Raw genomic sequence first — 17,582 nt, forward strand, 5'->3', positions numbered from 1 at the left:
TGAACAAATAGTTATTAAAAACATAAAGATTTGCTAGGACAATTTAATTTTTAAAGGAATATAGAATAGTACCCTACTAGAAGTATTACTCATCATTCTAGTAATAGGAGTATCATCAAATGACACTTATCAAAAATATCATCTGTTAATAAATCAAATCATCAAAGCTAGTAGCTTTGTGGCACAGCAAGTATTTGTTAAACGGTATTGTTTATATTATTATCTGTTACAAAAATAGGAATTGATTTATAAACTTTTTATATTTGAAATGACAAACATAACTTACAGTATCTCAAAACTATGTTCTCTGTTTCACTTGAGTTTTGAGAGACTTCTTATTTCTTTATCTCCTCTTAGGTCTGCCTTATGGATGGGAAGAAGCTTATACAGCTGATGGAATCAAATATTTTATCAAGTGAGTAGTTCTGGGGAAAACGGGTCAGAGTTGAAATAGAAGCACATCAAACTAAACATATTTTCAGTCCTGGAATTAATGGAAACATTTATTGCACTGTATGATGTTTTTTCTAGAATATAGTGAAGATTAATTTATATGATAGGGTTTTTTTAATAATTATTCCTCTTAAAGACTGAAGGAAATGGTGAAAAATATAATTCACCTCCATTCCATATATATAATGATCTAGGTAATAGTAAATTATTCTAGCTGCTGAAATTTCCACGGTATTTAATTCTTATAGGTGCCAGAAACACAGTTTTGCAGGTGGAAACACAGTTCTGCAGTCTCCTAAAAGAGAGGAAGGGCAGCAAATAAATTATTTTATCCCAAACTCTTTCAAAAGTCACGTAAATAACACTGAACTTGATGCATTAACTGGCAAAGAAAAGCGGGGTTTTTTTCCTTTTTTTTCAAGCACAGTGTTCAGTTGTCCTTGCCTCACCCCGTGCTGCCTCGAGCGAGATGTATTAAAGCAGACATGTTTTTTTCTGCAGAGGTTTCCAAACACACTGTATATGATCCTGCATTCCAGCTCTAATCAAAGGCTGCCTTTTATTTTCAGACAGATGTAGGTTACTACATGAGATTTATACAAAAAAAAAAAAAAACCAAAAAGTAGAAAAATAGCTTAGGAAATGAAAGTGAATTAAAAGCCAATTTCATAGCAATGGAAATAAATGCAGGAGCAACTATTAAAATAGAGCACTGTTCCCTTGGGCTCTCTGTTCATGCAGAGAGCCATGAGAGGACAGCTGGGAAGTTGAGGTGGATGCTGGACTCTTTTCTGGGTAATGCTATGGGTTTGTGTCTGTGTGACTGGAAACTGAGCTTGAAGATGGTATTATCAATAAAAGCAAATAAAATTTAGAATCAGAACAGAAGAAATGACACATTCTTGAAGCATTCCCCCTGGGATTTTTTGTTTGTTTGTTTTTTCCTGTGTTTGTCATGGTTATGTATCTCAGTGGCTCAGCAGAAAGCTGGATTTGCTGGATGTGTGCAGACAGGTCTTTCTGAGCTCACTTGGATGCTGAACCATTACAGATGTGACAAGCAGATGCTTATTAGCAGCAGCAGAATCTCAGCTACTCTAGGTGGTGCAGGCCTAATTTGCAGAAAGCATCAGATGTTTGCATCTTATTTTATCCTTGCTGCAGCTACAGATTGGAAGTTGGGAGGTCACATGAAAAAGCTTTTTCAGGAATTTTTGTAGATCTCACTGTTAGTGACTCTCTTCATTTGCTTCTGGTGACAGTGCCCAGGTTTTCCATTGCCGTTACCTTCTGTAATCTGTCCTAAAAGATTCTGCCTGTCAGTCTTTGTGAGGAAGAAAGGCAAGGAAAATTTATCCATTTAATGGCAGAGAAGGGTGTGGAATCACCCTTCATGACCACTGGCTAAAAACTTCTCCTGAGTGGAGTCACCACACTGAAGTAGTGTTAGAGTTCTCAAAGCAGCTCATTAGAATGGAATTAACTGAGCATTTCAATAACACATCATGGTAATTAATATTATTTTTAACTGTTTCCTTGTTTTGCTTTCATCACTGTTTCCAAATGCCTTTGCAGAGTGTAAGCCAGGCTGTTTGCATGCCTGGCAATCCATACCTCTTACTGCACTGTGTAATGTATATGAAATCAGCTGTCAACTGTTTGGAGCAAGGAGCACGGCTTGCACAGTCCCTTGTTTCTAACACCAAATGGTGGAGGTTTCAGGGTGAAAACCAACACTGAAAAGATCCTTTTTCTAGAAGGAACTTAGCTTGAGGGGACATTTTATCAGCTGATCCTTTCCAGTAGGATTTAATCTTAATTGTTTAAATGGGGATTATCAGAATAGTTGATACTTCACAGCCCTGGTACTAATGCTGTAACCTTCTTGTTCTCTTTATGTCAATCCTTTTATTCTACTTTAGAATCCTTTCATTCATTTTTAGCCCAGTCAAGGCTATGAGGGGCTTAAGAGTATTTCAACACTTAGCCCACTTCCTGTATACAAATATACAATCAAATATTATTTTAATTAGCAGTTGCCTTCAGTTCCAACATGCTTTATTGGGCCATCAAGTAGCTGAGTCCATAAATCTATACATTATAAATCTAATGCAGTAAACACCCCAGAAAGGAATCTTAATAGCACATAAGCTTGAGACAGCTTGCTGTAAAATTTCCATAAATATCTCTGAAGGGGTGTAGCAATATGAGGTGCATGAGAAATCAGAGTTTAAAAGAAGCAAACCAGCTGGCTTGTGTTACACACTAAAGTGAAACCCACTTATGTGAATAATTGACATGAATAAAACATTTACATCGGGCTGAGCAGCTCCCTGTACCCACCAGGGAAAGCTGAATCTTGTCCATGAATCCTGACTTCAGGAAAACTTTTGAAATCACCACTTTTATCCAGCAAATCATTTCAGCTTCAGTAAATTATTTTCAATCAACAGATTGTCAGGACTAGGCAGTGCTGCAAGTGTGAGAAACCACCCTTTAGACTTCTAAAACTGACCTGAGCCTGGGCTGGGCAATTAAGCTCATTTTTACAGCTTTACCATGGAATAGCAAACTGGAATTGAAGCCTCTCTGAGTTAAAGCTCAGTGTGCACTAGGAAAAATGCTAGTTCAAGTGTCTTACTAAAATGAAATAAATTAACAGTTACCAAAGGACAAAAATTCCAACAGTAGATAGGGATCAGCTTCACTGCAAATGTAACTTCCCTCCTTCCAGGCAGTAAAGGTGGAATTTGGGCCCAGATATGTTTTAAGACAACTTGTTTTACTTTAAAGTAACAGAGAGGAGAAGCACTGTTGTGTTTTTACGTAGCAATACCACCTGTCATTCACACATGGCACCAGATTCGTGCCCCATCAAGAGAAACAAGGCACTGGTGCCTGTTTCCTCACCAATTTACACTTGGAATCTCAATCCTTTTTATACTGGCTGGGTATCCCATTCCAACGTTTAGTTGTTCTCACAGTGAAGAATATTTTGTTGACCTGGACAAAATTTCCCTTGAAGCAACTTGTGCTCCTTGCTTCCTGTCTGTGCCCAACATCTTTGTGAGAAGAGTGGGCTGAACACACCAGTTCCTTCAGCATTTCTTCATGTGCCAAGTTCTCTGACCCTCTCATCACCTTGGTCACTCTCCTCTGGATCCTCCCCCATTTTTCCATTCTGTGTTGAACTTGGAGGATCAGTGCATTGAAAAGACCCCACAAAGTAAGGTAAAAAGGTTCATTAATTAATTTTACTATGAGGTGATTGATGAAGGCATTTTTTATGTTACTGATTTTCCAATAGACATTTCTGTCCCAAACAGACATTTCATCTGTAAGTCCCAGAAACACAAAGGGGCCGATGAGCCCTCATAAAGTATCACCTACACCCAGATGAGTGTGAGAGCACTTAGAGTCAGCTGGGAGGCATTAGGATGGGAAAAGTTTTGTAAAGAGGGGAAACGCCATCTTATTCACTTTTTGAAGTTTTCGTGTGGCTGGTTTTGCCCAGACTTAGTTCAGGTGTTAAATGAGTTTACAAAGTGTTGTAACAAAATCTCACTTTTGCTGTATGCTCCAGCACTAAAATCCTGTGGTGCTAACAGTGTCTATTCATTCTGCCACTGAACTGATTTTGTGAATTAGGAATTTCTAGGTTTGATTTTCAAACAGGAGAAGGAGTCTGTGCAGAACTGCCCTCCCAGGGAGGCACCATAATGCTAATTAATGGTTTCATCCTGATAGTCTAAAATCACACAAGAACAGCATAAAACCCCATAGCTGGGACACACTCATTTTTCCCCAGAAAACCCATTCTAGTTAATCTCTTCCATCCTCCCACTGTGTTCACCTTTAACATATGGCAGCTCTGTATCATAAGGCTGGCACCTAAAATTAGGCAGGCCCTTGCTATGCTCCCTCCTACTCCCACCCACTCCTTGCATATGTATGTGGTTTGTAAGGACCAGCTGTGAATTTGGCCCCTGTAAACACTGTTTCTCTAGCATTTTAATAGGACTAGATTTCAAATATTCTACATTAGCAGCTATTTTCCTCAAGAATGCTCATCTTAAATTTTCACAAAAGACAAGTAGAAGTTCAAGTATTTTAAAACTTTTAGGATCTTTCCCCTTAGATGTATTAGGGCCTGTGATGTTTTCTGTCTTACAACAAAGGGGAAACAGTAATGCTTTGTTTAGGGTTATCATTCAGCAATTTATCTAAAAATCAGAAGTTTCCCATGGAGGCATTGTGTACTTCAGGTGCTCCACTGGAAGATGGAGAATTTGCTCCAGGTTAAGTAGAAGCCTAAAGTCAATAGTTAGAAAATACAGATTAAGAAAAACCACACATTATGTGTTCAGTGGATTTTAAAATCATGCCTAACAAATCAGGTTTCTACTTGGAAAGCAGACATTGTATTTAGATACTATAAAATTTTATTTTGTTTGGTCTTGCTTGGGAAAGAGACACCATTCACTTTACTGAAAACTGGGCATTCATAGAAACTGTTTATCATTTTAGCTGAGCTAAGAATAGCAGAGCATGTGTGATAGATGAAGAACTTCTGTAGTATAAACATTGATGGTTTGCAGCATTAGAGTTAAAGGTGTCATCATAAAAGGAAATAAATCACAATTGATTTTACTTACTGCATGGTAACTTGAAAATATAAATTTGTTCTTTTCCTAAATGTTCTCTGCACATTTCTACTGTTTTATAAATGAAGGATGCAAATCCCAACACACTGAGGTGTGTTAATTTCTGAATTCATTCCTGAATACTCTGGTGTATTACAATATCCTGGTTATCTGCAGGTTATCTCTAGCAAGGGTTGTGGCTCTTGCTAGAAGAAATCAGTTAAGTTCAAATCATAGCAGACCTTATGTAGAAGTAAATTTCTCCGTGTTCCACTTAGTTTTCAGTCAGTTCAGAGTAGCAAACTAAGAAAACTCATGATCTGCCATACTGATTTCAGCATGGAATTGAAATTCCCCTGGACTGAATCCAGTGCCAGCTCTGTTCCCAGCTCCTTGTAAAGCAGTAGGCAAGTTACTTGCACCAAAATTAGCAGTTATCAAGTCATCATTGTAGGTGTCCCCATCTTAACTCTGATGTTTTGTGGGTAGGGATGGGTAATTTGAGGCATGCAGTGCTGGTTCCACCAAGTTCAAAGAAAGCTGCAGTTACTTTGCATCTCTTAAAATTTGGACTTTTCCAATTTTACATTTCATTAAAAAAGAGGTTGTTTTTGAAAACAATTCCTTTTACCTGTCATCCTCAAATTCTCCTGAATGAAAATAAAGAATAGTTATATAGTCACAAGAAGTGGCAAATATTTAAATAGAGCCCAGAGCTGTGTCCATCCATCAGCTCAGCATCAGCTCACACTCCTTCTGCAGAAGCTGTGTGATTCTGGCTAGTCCTGACATGTTTCTCTTAGATTTTTGGAATTCAGTTTCTCTGATTCTCACTGAAATCATTTTGCATGACTGTAAGTAAAATAATCTCAGATGTAGAACTAGGAAACTTGGCATTGGATTTTATGATAACATGAGCTTGTAATACAAGAATGTTAAGACCTTAAGCTGCTTTTGGTTGGGCAATCTTTTTTTTTCCTGGGAGGTTGTTTGTTTTTTAATATCAAGAACCAAAATGGAGAAACATTCTCTCAGCTTCTGGCCTGTCACAGAAGGCATCTGTTAAAATTTCTTTTGTGAGAAAACACAAGAAAGTGAAATTCTTTTGCTCCCTGGGTTTTGGGAGGGCCGTCAGAAGCAGATCAAAGCACACAGCAAGGTTTTTTAGGATGTGCTTGATCTGGAGCAAAGTCACTGCTCCAGGTTCATGTCAGTTTAGTGCACAAGGAGTTTAAACAAAAGCCTTGAACGTGCTCTGCTGCATTTGCAAGTACACAGCCCTGGGATTCTAGTGCAGCTCACTTCGAGACAGGACTGTGAGTAACTGCACACATTGAGCCAGCACTGCCAGAGGAGCAGCATTGGCTGAGGGGAGAGATTCAGGGAGATTCAGGTAGACTCAGAGAGATTCAGGGAGATTCAGAGATTCAGGGAGATTCAGGGAGATTCAGGTAGATTCAGAGATTCAGGGAGATTCAGAGAGATTCAGGTAGATTCAGAGATTCAGGGAGATTCAGAGATTCAGGGAGATTCAGGGAGATTCAGAGATTCAGGTAGATTCAGGTAGATTCAGAGATTCAGGTGGATTCAGAGATTCAGGGAGATTCAGGGAGATTCAGAGATTCAGAGAGATTCAGAGATTCAGGTAGATTCAGGTAGATTCAGAGATTCAGGTAGATTCAGGGAGATTCAGAGAGATTCAGGTAGATTCAGAGATTCAGGTAGATTCAGGTAGATTCAGGTAGATTCAGAGATTCAGGTAGATTCAGGTAGATTCAGTAGATTCAGGTAGATTCAGGTAGATTCAGGGAGATTCAGAGATTCAGGTAGATTCAGGTAGATTCAGGTAGATTCAGAGATTCAGGTAGATTCAGGGAGATTCAGAGAGATTCAGGGAGATTCAGAGATTCAGGGAGATTCGGAGAGATTCTCTGAGGGAGACAGATTTCAGGTGGTACTGTCAAGCTGAGAAGTGCCTGGGATGTCTCTCAAACCTTAGTTCTGATTCAGCCTTGGCTCAGATCCTGCTGTTGTTAGTGATTTTATTTTAGTTCAGGCAATTTGTTTATTGTTGACAGTTTTTAATGATGCAGCACACACTGTTTGGCTGGATAAATCTTCTTCCTAGTGATTACTGCCCTCTGAAATGGCTCATAGATTTTTCTGAGTAGACAAGGGTTTAATTGGTTTAATCAAGGAATAAATAGCAAGACTGTCTTCTGGGGTTTCACTTTATATCCCTCAATCTTTAATTAATACTCAAGCAAAATCTGCAGTCTTGGAGGGAAACACAAGAAACATTTATGTTGCCTCAGGACACAGCTCCATGAGGTGACAAGTGCTCTTGATCTTATTACACCAGTAAAATTAAGGTCACTGACATTTTCCAGGACCTGCCCAGCATCTCCTGGGGTACTATTAGAGGTTGCATGTTCCTTTTGTAAGAGGGTACAGGCTTAAATGAATTTTAACAAAAAAAGGAAAAAGAAAAAATGAATGTTTCCATTCAAATAATCCTATCTTGATAAATGCAATGCAAAAACCCTTCTCAAGCTGCCTTTAGGATTCATGTCTGGTATCTGTCATCCTTAGATGCTCTCAGGATTGATTGATTGATTGATTGATTGATAGATAATACTTGCATCAATGTCACTCAGTTGTTTTATTTTGCTCTAATTGCTTACCTGCTAAATTAAAATGCTTTAGTTACAGCTCAGAATAAGTTATTCCTGGCAGATCCTCCCAGCATTTGCTCTTCAAAATAGCAAGAGTTTTCCAGTGCTTGACAGCATTTAGTGTCTGCTTTCCAGCCCCTGGCCTTTCCAAAGGGGATTCCAGCCATGACAGACACCTTGGCTGGTGTGTGCTGCCTCCAAGAGCTGCAGAAACAAAATATGAATATACCAAGTTTAAATTCATAAGGGACAACAGCAAAGTGTTAAAAGCACTGGCTCTGGAAAGCTGAGAAATAGTTTAAGTGCATTCCTAAAATGAGGTGCAGCACCAGCAGCTCCATATTATATTTAATAGAGTAATGGAGTGATTTAGAAGCAGGTAGAGATTTGAGGGCAACAGAATTGACCACTTGCAGCATTTTGGCCATCCTGTCTACCAAATATTGCTGTATTCATCTAAACTCCACAGCCATGTGAGGGAGCCAGCTATTGCCTTGATCCCATGGACTGCCTTCAGGAGCAGCAACTCCTGGAACTCTGCTCCATTGTGACCTGCTCTGATGGGAAGGGTGATTCTCCTTCCCTGCCAGGATGTGAAGGTCCTTAAGATGCTGCTGCAAGCTGAGACAGCTCCACTATAGTGCAGGATCTATGTTTGATTATGTATTTTCTAATTATACAACATTTCCAAATGTGCCCAAGGAATTCTGATCATGGCTTAAGAGAGTTGCTTTAGAGAAGCATGAGAATAAGAGCTGAGAGCCTTCTCTGAGGTGTGAAATTTGGGGCAGTGGGTTTGAAAGGGATAAAGGATCCTTGCAAAGCAAAGGGGAGCAGGATCAGAAGCCTGAAAACAAAAGCCAAAGGCAGTAATTCCAGCAAATCTTGTGTGGAGTCCAGCACAGAGTGACACAGAGGCTGTGCTAGAGCAGGCAGGGAGGAGGGAAGAGCCTCTGCAGGGAGGGTTAAGTTTCAGGACCTTCATTCAGAGGCATTGTTCTTTATTTTCCTGTAGTTCTGGCCCTCTTTGGCCTCCAAGCCAGCAGTGCCCAGGCCTGCATGCCAGTGGGTAAGAGGGGGTGAGGAGTTGGTGTTCCCTGCCCTCTGGCAGATGGCACACCCTCCTTCCACAGCAACTGCAGCCCTTCCCACGGGGAGATGTGTTCAGGTGCCAAAGCACCACGTGGAACAGATTCCTGGCTAGTGTAGAGCACATCCCCTTCAAACCCATTGCATCTACATCTCACAGTGCTGTTTGCTGCAGTCTTTAATGAACATGGCAGTAGCAATGAAGCACCAAAGGGTGAAGCTCCCAGGGTGTGCAGTGTCCCTGGCTCAGCAGCACTGGGGCCACCAGGCTTTGCAGAGATCAGGAACAGCTTCATCAAGCATCAGTATTCTTCAGCTGAGCACTCTGGTGTGTTAAAGGGCTAGTGAAGATCGGGAAATCAAAAAGCAAAGGCAGGTTAAAAGTTTAGTGAAATTACTGCTATGGATTACATGGATTTAGTTTATGGGGTATGCTCATTAAGGAGGAAAACGTGGGGCTTGTGTTGTTTTACATGAGCAGAGTTTCGCTTTCATCTTCCATACTGCTCAGTTTGGTAGAGAAGAACAGGGCTCATCTGAGGCCAGAATTTGGCATTTTAAGTTCAGATACAGCTAAATCCTTTTTGGTCCCTAATGAGTAATGGTCCCTATTCATTAGGAGAGTTTGACTAATTGCTTAAGGTGGCATCTCCTCTCCTGAGCTGATCCCAGACAAATGGATCTTGCACAAGGTGGCTCCTTTTAAATCTCAGGAACCCTGGTGCAGTTGAAACATTGAGCCAGGTGTTGTGAATGTCATCTCATATCAAAATGAGGGAAAACCAACTTCCAATAATGCATGTTAGGTTTGTAGGACAACATCCTGCACTGAGACCCACAGCACTGGTGCTGTCTGCAGGACTTCATAGTTCCCTGTTAGGCTCCAGATTTTGGCCCTGGCTGGAGAGCACAATTTAAGGTGAAAAAGATGTCTTGATAATGCTTAAAATCTTTTTTTAAATCTGCAGATATTTTTTCCAATTGCTTTTCTCTGAATTTTTGAGTTATTCTTTTCTTAAAAGATTGTCTGAGATAGTAGTTTTAAAAGAAATAATTTTCCATGTGAAGAAGGAAGAGCCATAAGGAGAGTAATTATAATGGCATTTGAAATAATCCGCTACTATTTCTTTGCCAAAACATCCCTCTGTGCTCATGTTTTGTTTTCCCAAGCTCTGAAATTTGTCCTGCAGTTTGCTAATGTTAAAAAGACAGCCTAATCTACTGACATATTTCCAGATCAAATGTTTCTGTTTTCTAGCAATAAATTTGGCTGCCCTCCGACAGCAGTGATTTGTTTGAAAACCTAAAAATCTTTAAATGTTGCTAATTGCTCTGAAAATGTTAAATTAGACTTTTGAACAGGAACATTTGCAAATGGAAAATGTTGTACATTTAAACTTTGTAATGCTGGCTTTCCAAATACTCCTTTAATATTCAAATCAGTTGCATCAGTTAAACAAAACCTAGAGGTAGATTGGGACTCCCTCTCACTTTTTATTGCTGGCCCTAACACACAAATCAGAGAGGATGTATTTCTAATACAAGAATGTTCTCCAAACCAGTAAATCTGGGATTATCTCTTGGGACTGATTATGTCAAAGCTCTTTAGTCACAGCACTTTTGGAGAGCTAAAAATAAACAGCAGCAGGGTTTATACATTTATTCTCTACCTAAATAATCTGCACGTATTGTGTGTGTCTGTCTACAATGTGAGACATGGTATCTGGACTTAATGTTTATTTATAAGGGCTCTTTTCCTAGGAAGGATTTTGGCAAAGGGTTTAAACCAAACTGTCTTAAGAGAATTGCCTGTGGGATAAAGTCTAGAGCAAGTTGAAAGGGGCTGGGTTCAAACCAGCAGCAGCTTGACAACAGAGCAAAACTTGGGCCCTGTGTCTTGAAAGTGAATGAAAACTGCTTTTCTTTCTTACCAGTGATGAAACAATCTTCTGCCATCAAATACAGAGAAAGGTAACCCAGATTTCAGTGCCACAGTTTTGCCCTGTTAAAGATCTGGAGAATTTTGTGCATTTAATTTGTGTGAGAGCAAACTGAAGTTCTCAAAGCAGCAGCGGGAAGTTGGGCATGCTGTCCTTTGCCTCCTGGCCCTGGAGAGTGTAGGAGAAAAATCTTCTGAAGAAGAAACACTTGACAAGGAATTTTTAGTTGGATATGTCAAGAGATCCGTGGATGCCTTTCCATGTAACTCTTGACTCCTGTGCAGTCCCTCCCATTGCACAGGGTTGATGCTGCATGCTCAGGAGAAAATGGAGCCAGGGCTTCAGGTACACAGCAGGTCAGGGCACGCTACACGAGGAAGTAAAATGGGAAAAAGAAAAATATTCTAAAATCGTCTTGTTCTTATTTAAATTCAGCAATGGATTGCTCAGAAATGGTTTGATAAAAGCAGGCAATATAAACACTTAAAATAGTGCTGGAGGCAATAAGTCTTGCATTGGCAGAGGTGGAATGGATGGAATCCAGTTCATTCAGCACCTGTAATTCTGCAGTATTGGAAGAAGTTCTGTGTGTTATACCAGTAAATCACATCCTGGGACTTCAATTTGGAGCACATCCCCAATACTGAGCCTTATTGACTGAATATTTTAATTGGGAAACAAGGCATTTCCTGACATTATAGAAAACATTGCAGAAATATGCAGCAAAGATATTTTTCTGAGTATATTTACAAATGTAAATATATTCATAATATAAATATGAATGCATACATTTCCCTGTGTTGTGGAATAATGGGAACAGTGTTCTTGGTTGCACAGACTTTATTACCAAGTCTCTCATAAAACATTGTAAAACAACTCTTTTCATGTTCATGTTGGCTGTCACCTGACTTTCTAAAGGTAAACATTGGAAATGTTTGGCAAGTTGCTCTTATTCCTAGTAAAAAAGTACATTTGCTTTCTTAGAATGAAAGAACTACTGTCCTTAAGAGTGATCATTGTCTGCTGCAGTGTATTTTCTGTAGGAATATGTTTTTAATTTTTCCTTTTGTTTTAATGCCTGTGAAACTGATCCTACAGCCCCAGTAATGCATATTTTTGTAACAAAAGAAGGAATGGAGTCCATCCAGTCCTGCTCCCACCAAAAGAGCACTTCTGAACTGGTTTTGCACATAACTTGAGCTTTGGGGTTTGATTTTTGGGTTTTTTTTTTTCCTTAATGTATGAGAATATAGGGTATGGCCTTTGTATTCCACTTTGTTTTCCTTGTGTGGTCCTTGCTCAGGCATTGCCTCAGTTGAGGTAGTGCCTGAATTCACACATCACCTGTTCAGAGCAGGGATTTACATGAGGATTATATTTACCTTTTGGTGAACACTGTCATCCTCATCACACCCAGCAGATTCTAAGCTCAGTGCACTCAGCTGAAAGGTGTGAATAGTCTGATCATGGTGATGGCAACATGTGTGACCTCAAACCCATCACCCAGTGTAGTGGAACGCTGACTCGAATTCCTGCTTCACTGTCTCTGTACCTGTACTCAGTTATTCATGGCAGTGTTCTCACAGAGAGGAAGACAAAACCTGTCCTCACTTGAAAAGGTAAATCCAGAGTAGTTCTTCAAATTTGATTAAAGCAATGCACCTGGAAAGTGAGTGCAGACCTGGGGTTTAGGGACACTGTTAGGACATGTGAGAAGAGCCATTTGTCCTTCATGGCATTTATTATACCTACAATATTTTTCAGCTTGTTCTTGTAGTGAACTTATATTACAAAATTAATCTTTGCGCTGACTTTACTATAAAAGCTGTGAATTTATTAGCAAGATTTTTTTTCCAAGTGAAAAGAAGCTATTTCCTTTCCCAAGAACACATTATTCCAGAAGGGAGAAGAGGCAGTGTGTTGCCCACACACAGTATGGCTCACATGCACACACCACTCACAAGGTGTGCAGTGTTCTCACCACAGACTCCAAACCTGTCCATGTGTCTGTCCTCACTGAGCCCTGCTTGGGCTCTTTCCATTCACACAGAAGCTTTCCAGAGACTATAAAGCAGCTTAGCCTGCATGTCAAGGGTAAGGTTTAAACCTTAAAAATCAGCACTGATGCCCTTTTATTGTGTGTGTAAAGGCTGTGGGAGCACGTCCAGAATTTGGGCTAGAGGACATGTAGAAAACATAATTTTTTTTTTTTTAGTTTTTACTCTTTCTGCAAGGGGAATTAGTTAAGGATGCTAGAATAGTAATCATGGAGTTGTTTGGGTAGAAGTGATCTTAAATACCCCCTCATTCCAACCCCCTGGACAGGGGCACCTTCCACTATCCCAGACTGCTCCCAGCCCCATCCAGCCTGGCCCTGGACTCTTCCAGGGTTCCTGTTCTAAAGAGCTGAGTGTGTTTCTACAATGGGATTCCACATTTGCTCAACTTCCCCTTGACCACCCTGCCTCCCTCAGGCTGTAACCAGTGAGATGGCCTTGGTAATATCCTGCTGTGTTAATTGTCTGCAGCGGCAATAATTAACAAGAAATGTCACCAGTCTGCGTCAGGAGTCTCATACAAAAGCCTTCTCTTTATTGCAGTGGGAATTGGAACCTCCAGTCCAGGTTCTGGCTCTCTGCAGACTCCACATTTTGTTTTTAGCCAGAAAAAGACAATTCTGTGTTTGAAGGTGTCTTAATGATTGTTACAACTCCAGACTCCGGCTGGAATTCCTTGTTTTGGGATGGGGAAGCCTCTTTGGGGTTGCTGATAGCATTTCTTGTTGGTTTTTAGCCACGTGACACAGACCACGTCCTGGATCCACCCCGTGACGAGCGCCCTGAGCTTGCTGTGCTCCGAGGAGGAGGAGGATGGCATCAGAGACCCCAAGAGCTGAGGACAGCTGTGCACACAGGAGTTGGTCTGGTTTTAGTCCCTTAGTGAGCAGATGCACAGGTTTTAATCTACCTGCTTTCTAGTGTGATGTAGTAGTAGCTGGTGACATTTCTCATCAAGCTGGAGGAAGTTCTGCTGGTTTTGAGGTGGGTTTGTTGATGTGTGCTACAAAGGATGCAGGTGCCACAGGATCGGTCTCACCTTAGGGCACAGTCCCATCTTTTCATGATTTCCCCACTGACCCATCATTTCCCTGACCTGGAGCAGAATTTTCCAGGTCAGCTGAAATTTTCACAGCTCTGAGCAACTTGTGATTTAAGGTGGTGGTACCACTGGTGGTAGATTCCAGATTCCATTCCACTGATGGTTGACTGAGAGATGCAAAGTGAGGTGGGGTTTTGAACCAAAGTTAGTGAGAATAATGGGGATAATTTAACTGCAAACTCATATTTCTATGGGAAAAATCTTCAAATAAGTTTTGCTACTAGAAATTTAGTGATTTATTATGAATATTGGCGCCCTGATGACTTTTTAAACAAATACTAAGATTGGTTGTTGAGATTTAGAAAATGTGACTTTGATAAGTTGTCAAGTAAAAAGAAAGTTTTCATAGAGGACATCGTACTCTGACAACAATATGAGGCAATATGAAAATTATTCTACTTTTGTGCTCTGCTAAACCGGTACAGACACACATCAAATACTTCAGTGGAAGCTGTGAAGTTTCAAGTACAATGAAACTTGTGAAACCACCTCCAGGATCAGCAGAAATCAGTCACCTCCTCAGAACTGGTCTTTTAAGTAGAACAAAATCATTTTGTACACATCAGTGATGTTTTAAAGAGGATAAAGAAAATGATGGGGGGTGCAAGTTAATGAACAGGTTTCTGTGTACCTCAATAGCACAGGATATTTTAAATCTCATTATTCACAGCACAATGTCTGATGTCAGCTTTGTCAAATGTATGATTCTGTGCTGCATTTTTCTGGAGGCTCTTTCTATGTGTGTTGTGTATATAATGGTGGGTGTTTCTAATGAATGAGACAGACTGAACCTGCAGGAGCACCGATGAATATGCCAAAGGAAATCTCCATCTCTGCTTCAGTCCAGGAGGGAGAAGGGGATTGTGGCAGTGTGAGGAGGGCACAGGCTGCAGTCACATTTCTTCAGGTCTGTCTTCAGCAGGTGTGGCATTGGAGTCAAGAATCCTTGTCCTCTGAGGAATGAATATGAAAACCAGACTCACTCTCAGTTCTGGTACCTTGACCATGCTCTCTGTCCTCAGCAGTGCAGAGCTGTGCCAGGTCAGGCTCCCTGGAACAGTTGATCCTTTTGAACCAAAATAATTCACCTTTTTTTGAAATCCAAGTCAGGCCTCTGAATAGCAGCCCAGTAATCTCCTGCACTTGGCCAGAGAGCTGGAGAGCACATCACCAAATGTTCTTCCTGAAGCTCACAAAAGAGGCCTTTACAGGCTTTGCAGGAAGTAGACGTCAGGGTATATTGAATAAGCAAATAGGAAAAATTTGTTTTGTACTTTCAACTAGGTCAGACCCAAAGTATCTGTGAATCTACACAGGTGGTGTGGATTAGGGAAAAAAAGCTTGCTCAGCAGACCTACAGTAACTTACATTTCTAAGAAAACTTCTCCTAGCAATAACACATGAATGGTTTAGCCATATTTGCTCCAGTGGCTCCTGCATGCTCCACAGCCTCCTTTGTGCTCCCAGAGAGCTCAGGCCAAAGGGACAGAGCATGTGCTTCAGTCTCAGGCTTGGACAATCCAGAAGCATTTTTATTTAAACCCCTTTTCTCAGAATGGCACAGACTCATGACCTACAGAAGATATGTCATCTGAATTCCTTGTGGTGTTTGCTGTAGTAGTCATTTGGATGCTTTATGGCAGCACTTTCTGTTCCTCCTTCAGTGATGCCCAGCCTGCACACAGATTGCACTCCCCAGTCCTGCCCAGGAGAGGTTTGAGCCACCACTGCCTCTTGCAGCCTTGGGTGCCCAAGGGGAGCAGCTCCTTAGGGCTGGGCAGGGTGGCTCAGGGGCTCTGCAGGGCAGGGAGAGCAGCTCAGAGCTGTCCTGTGGATCAGCTGCAGGGCACAGCTCCGCACGTGCTGCTGTGCACGGGGACAATCTGCCCGCTCCTCTCACTGCCACCGCCCACACACCCCGTGTGGCACAAACCTGCAGCCTCGTCCTCTCTCTCTCTCTCTCTCTTATAAACTTGCCTAGAAATTAAAGATGTTAGAAATAGATCTCTGCATCTCTTCAGCTGCTCCAGTGAGCGTTTCCCTCCTCAGATAATCCACCAGTTCACATTCTCCGGGGTTGAGAATACATTTTCTTACCTACCATCTCCAAATGTTCCAATCTATTTTTGTACTCTGGTATACTTGTTTCCTAGGTTATTTCTCTTGATCTCCCCTTATCTCTTCCTTTATGTGAAATAGTTTTGTGAAAATTATTTTGCTTAAGCTGAACTGTGTATATTGAGAAAATTATTCTAGCATAACTTGGAACAGAATTTGTAAAGAGCAGTTGTCAACATATGCAGCACTGTAAACGGCAAATTTTCATTTTTATTCCTGAATTTAAAAAATTGAGTGGAAAAGATACTAAAGTGCATGTGATAGCCTTTAAATTAATAAAACTACACCTTTATATTGTAATGAATCTGTCCCACATTCTCCATCTGTTGAAAAGCCTCTTGTAACAGACTGCTTTAGGAATGGTTTGGTTAATTCCTGACACTCAGGAGATGCCTGGTGCCACTGGGGTAAGGAAAGGAAAATCCTTTAAGAAAAATATTTGTGGTTGTGGAACAAGCTGGGCTGTGCAGGGCTGACTGTGGGCAAGACTCTCCAGGAGCTCAGGAAATGCTGCTCTGGCTTGGCTTGTGAAATGTTTCATTTTCTGGGAACTGATGGGATTCTTAACCCTCAGCTCAAGATACACAGGAGTCCAAACCCAACTCCAAAATTCAGTGGCCTTTTTGCAAGTGCTGCTCTGAGTGACTTTGGTGTGGCTCTATTTTAAGCCAGCTCAGGAGCCTTTGTTGAGTTGTGTGCTCCTGGTCCTTGTGTGTTCCCAACTCCAAAGGAGTCACACCAGTGACACCAGTTCAGCTGGCACCTGTCAGGCCAGGCACTGGGGCCAGCTTTGCAGAGATGTTTAGCAGCTTAAACATGTTCGTGGAGTTAATGGGAATTAGGCACCTAACCTACTTAGATGCTGCTATAAATGCTGCTAGGCATGTTTAGGTACCTAAATACCTTAGTAAATCTTTCCCCTGGCTGCTTGCAGTGATAGTGCACCAAAAATCAAATACCAGTGACTAAAGCCTCACCTTTGTCCTCTGTAACCAGCTTTGCCTTTCCCTGAGGATTCTTTTCATGTAACACTAAAAATACCAGCCAGCTCACAGGTTGTACCATCCACGCTCTGCTCGTGTTTTCTGGTGGCTTGATTATTTATTGTTCATTCTAGATTTTTTTCCCACCAACAATGGCTGATGTTGGCATGGATTTAATAGGTTGGTATTTTCAAAACACTCATCTAAGACAGGATATTTTATTACAAGATAATACAGGTGTTATTTTAGTTATTTTATTACAAGATAATATGCTGTTTACAGCAATGCTCGAGACTCTAGAGAATTGAGTCCAGCATTTTTCCAAAGCAGACATAAGCTGTGTTCTTCCTTCACCTGCAGAAGGATGTTTGCTAGAGACGTTGAACTGCAGCTACACAATCCCACAATCCTTATTATTCACTGAGGGCTCCAGCGAGGCAGGTTGCTGCAATGACCCCTCATCCTGATGAGGGGGAATGCAGTTTCTCCAGCCAGTCACTATGGGGAATTTTGGTTTCATTG

The 17,582-nt window shown here is 41.0% G+C and overlaps 1 protein-coding gene across 1 annotated transcript in view; it reads left to right on the forward strand.

The window, feature by feature from the left end:
- STXBP4 (syntaxin binding protein 4) overlaps positions 1 to 13,880 on the forward strand; it is a 59,645-nt gene extending 45,765 nt beyond the window's left edge. The window contains exons 21-22 of the mRNA XM_058817406.1: positions 358 to 415; positions 13,594 to 13,880. Of these exons, the coding sequence (XP_058673389.1) occupies positions 358 to 415; positions 13,594 to 13,696 (161 nt within the window). The 3' untranslated portion in view covers positions 13,697 to 13,880. The remainder of the gene's footprint in view (positions 1 to 357; positions 416 to 13,593) is intronic.
- The last annotated feature ends 3,702 nt before the right edge of the window (positions 13,881 to 17,582 follow it).

The sequence above is a fragment of the Ammospiza caudacuta genome, chromosome 19, assembly GCF_027887145.1.
Source record: "Ammospiza caudacuta isolate bAmmCau1 chromosome 19, bAmmCau1.pri, whole genome shotgun sequence".
NCBI classification, from domain to species: Eukaryota; Metazoa; Chordata; class Aves; order Passeriformes; family Passerellidae; genus Ammospiza; species Ammospiza caudacuta.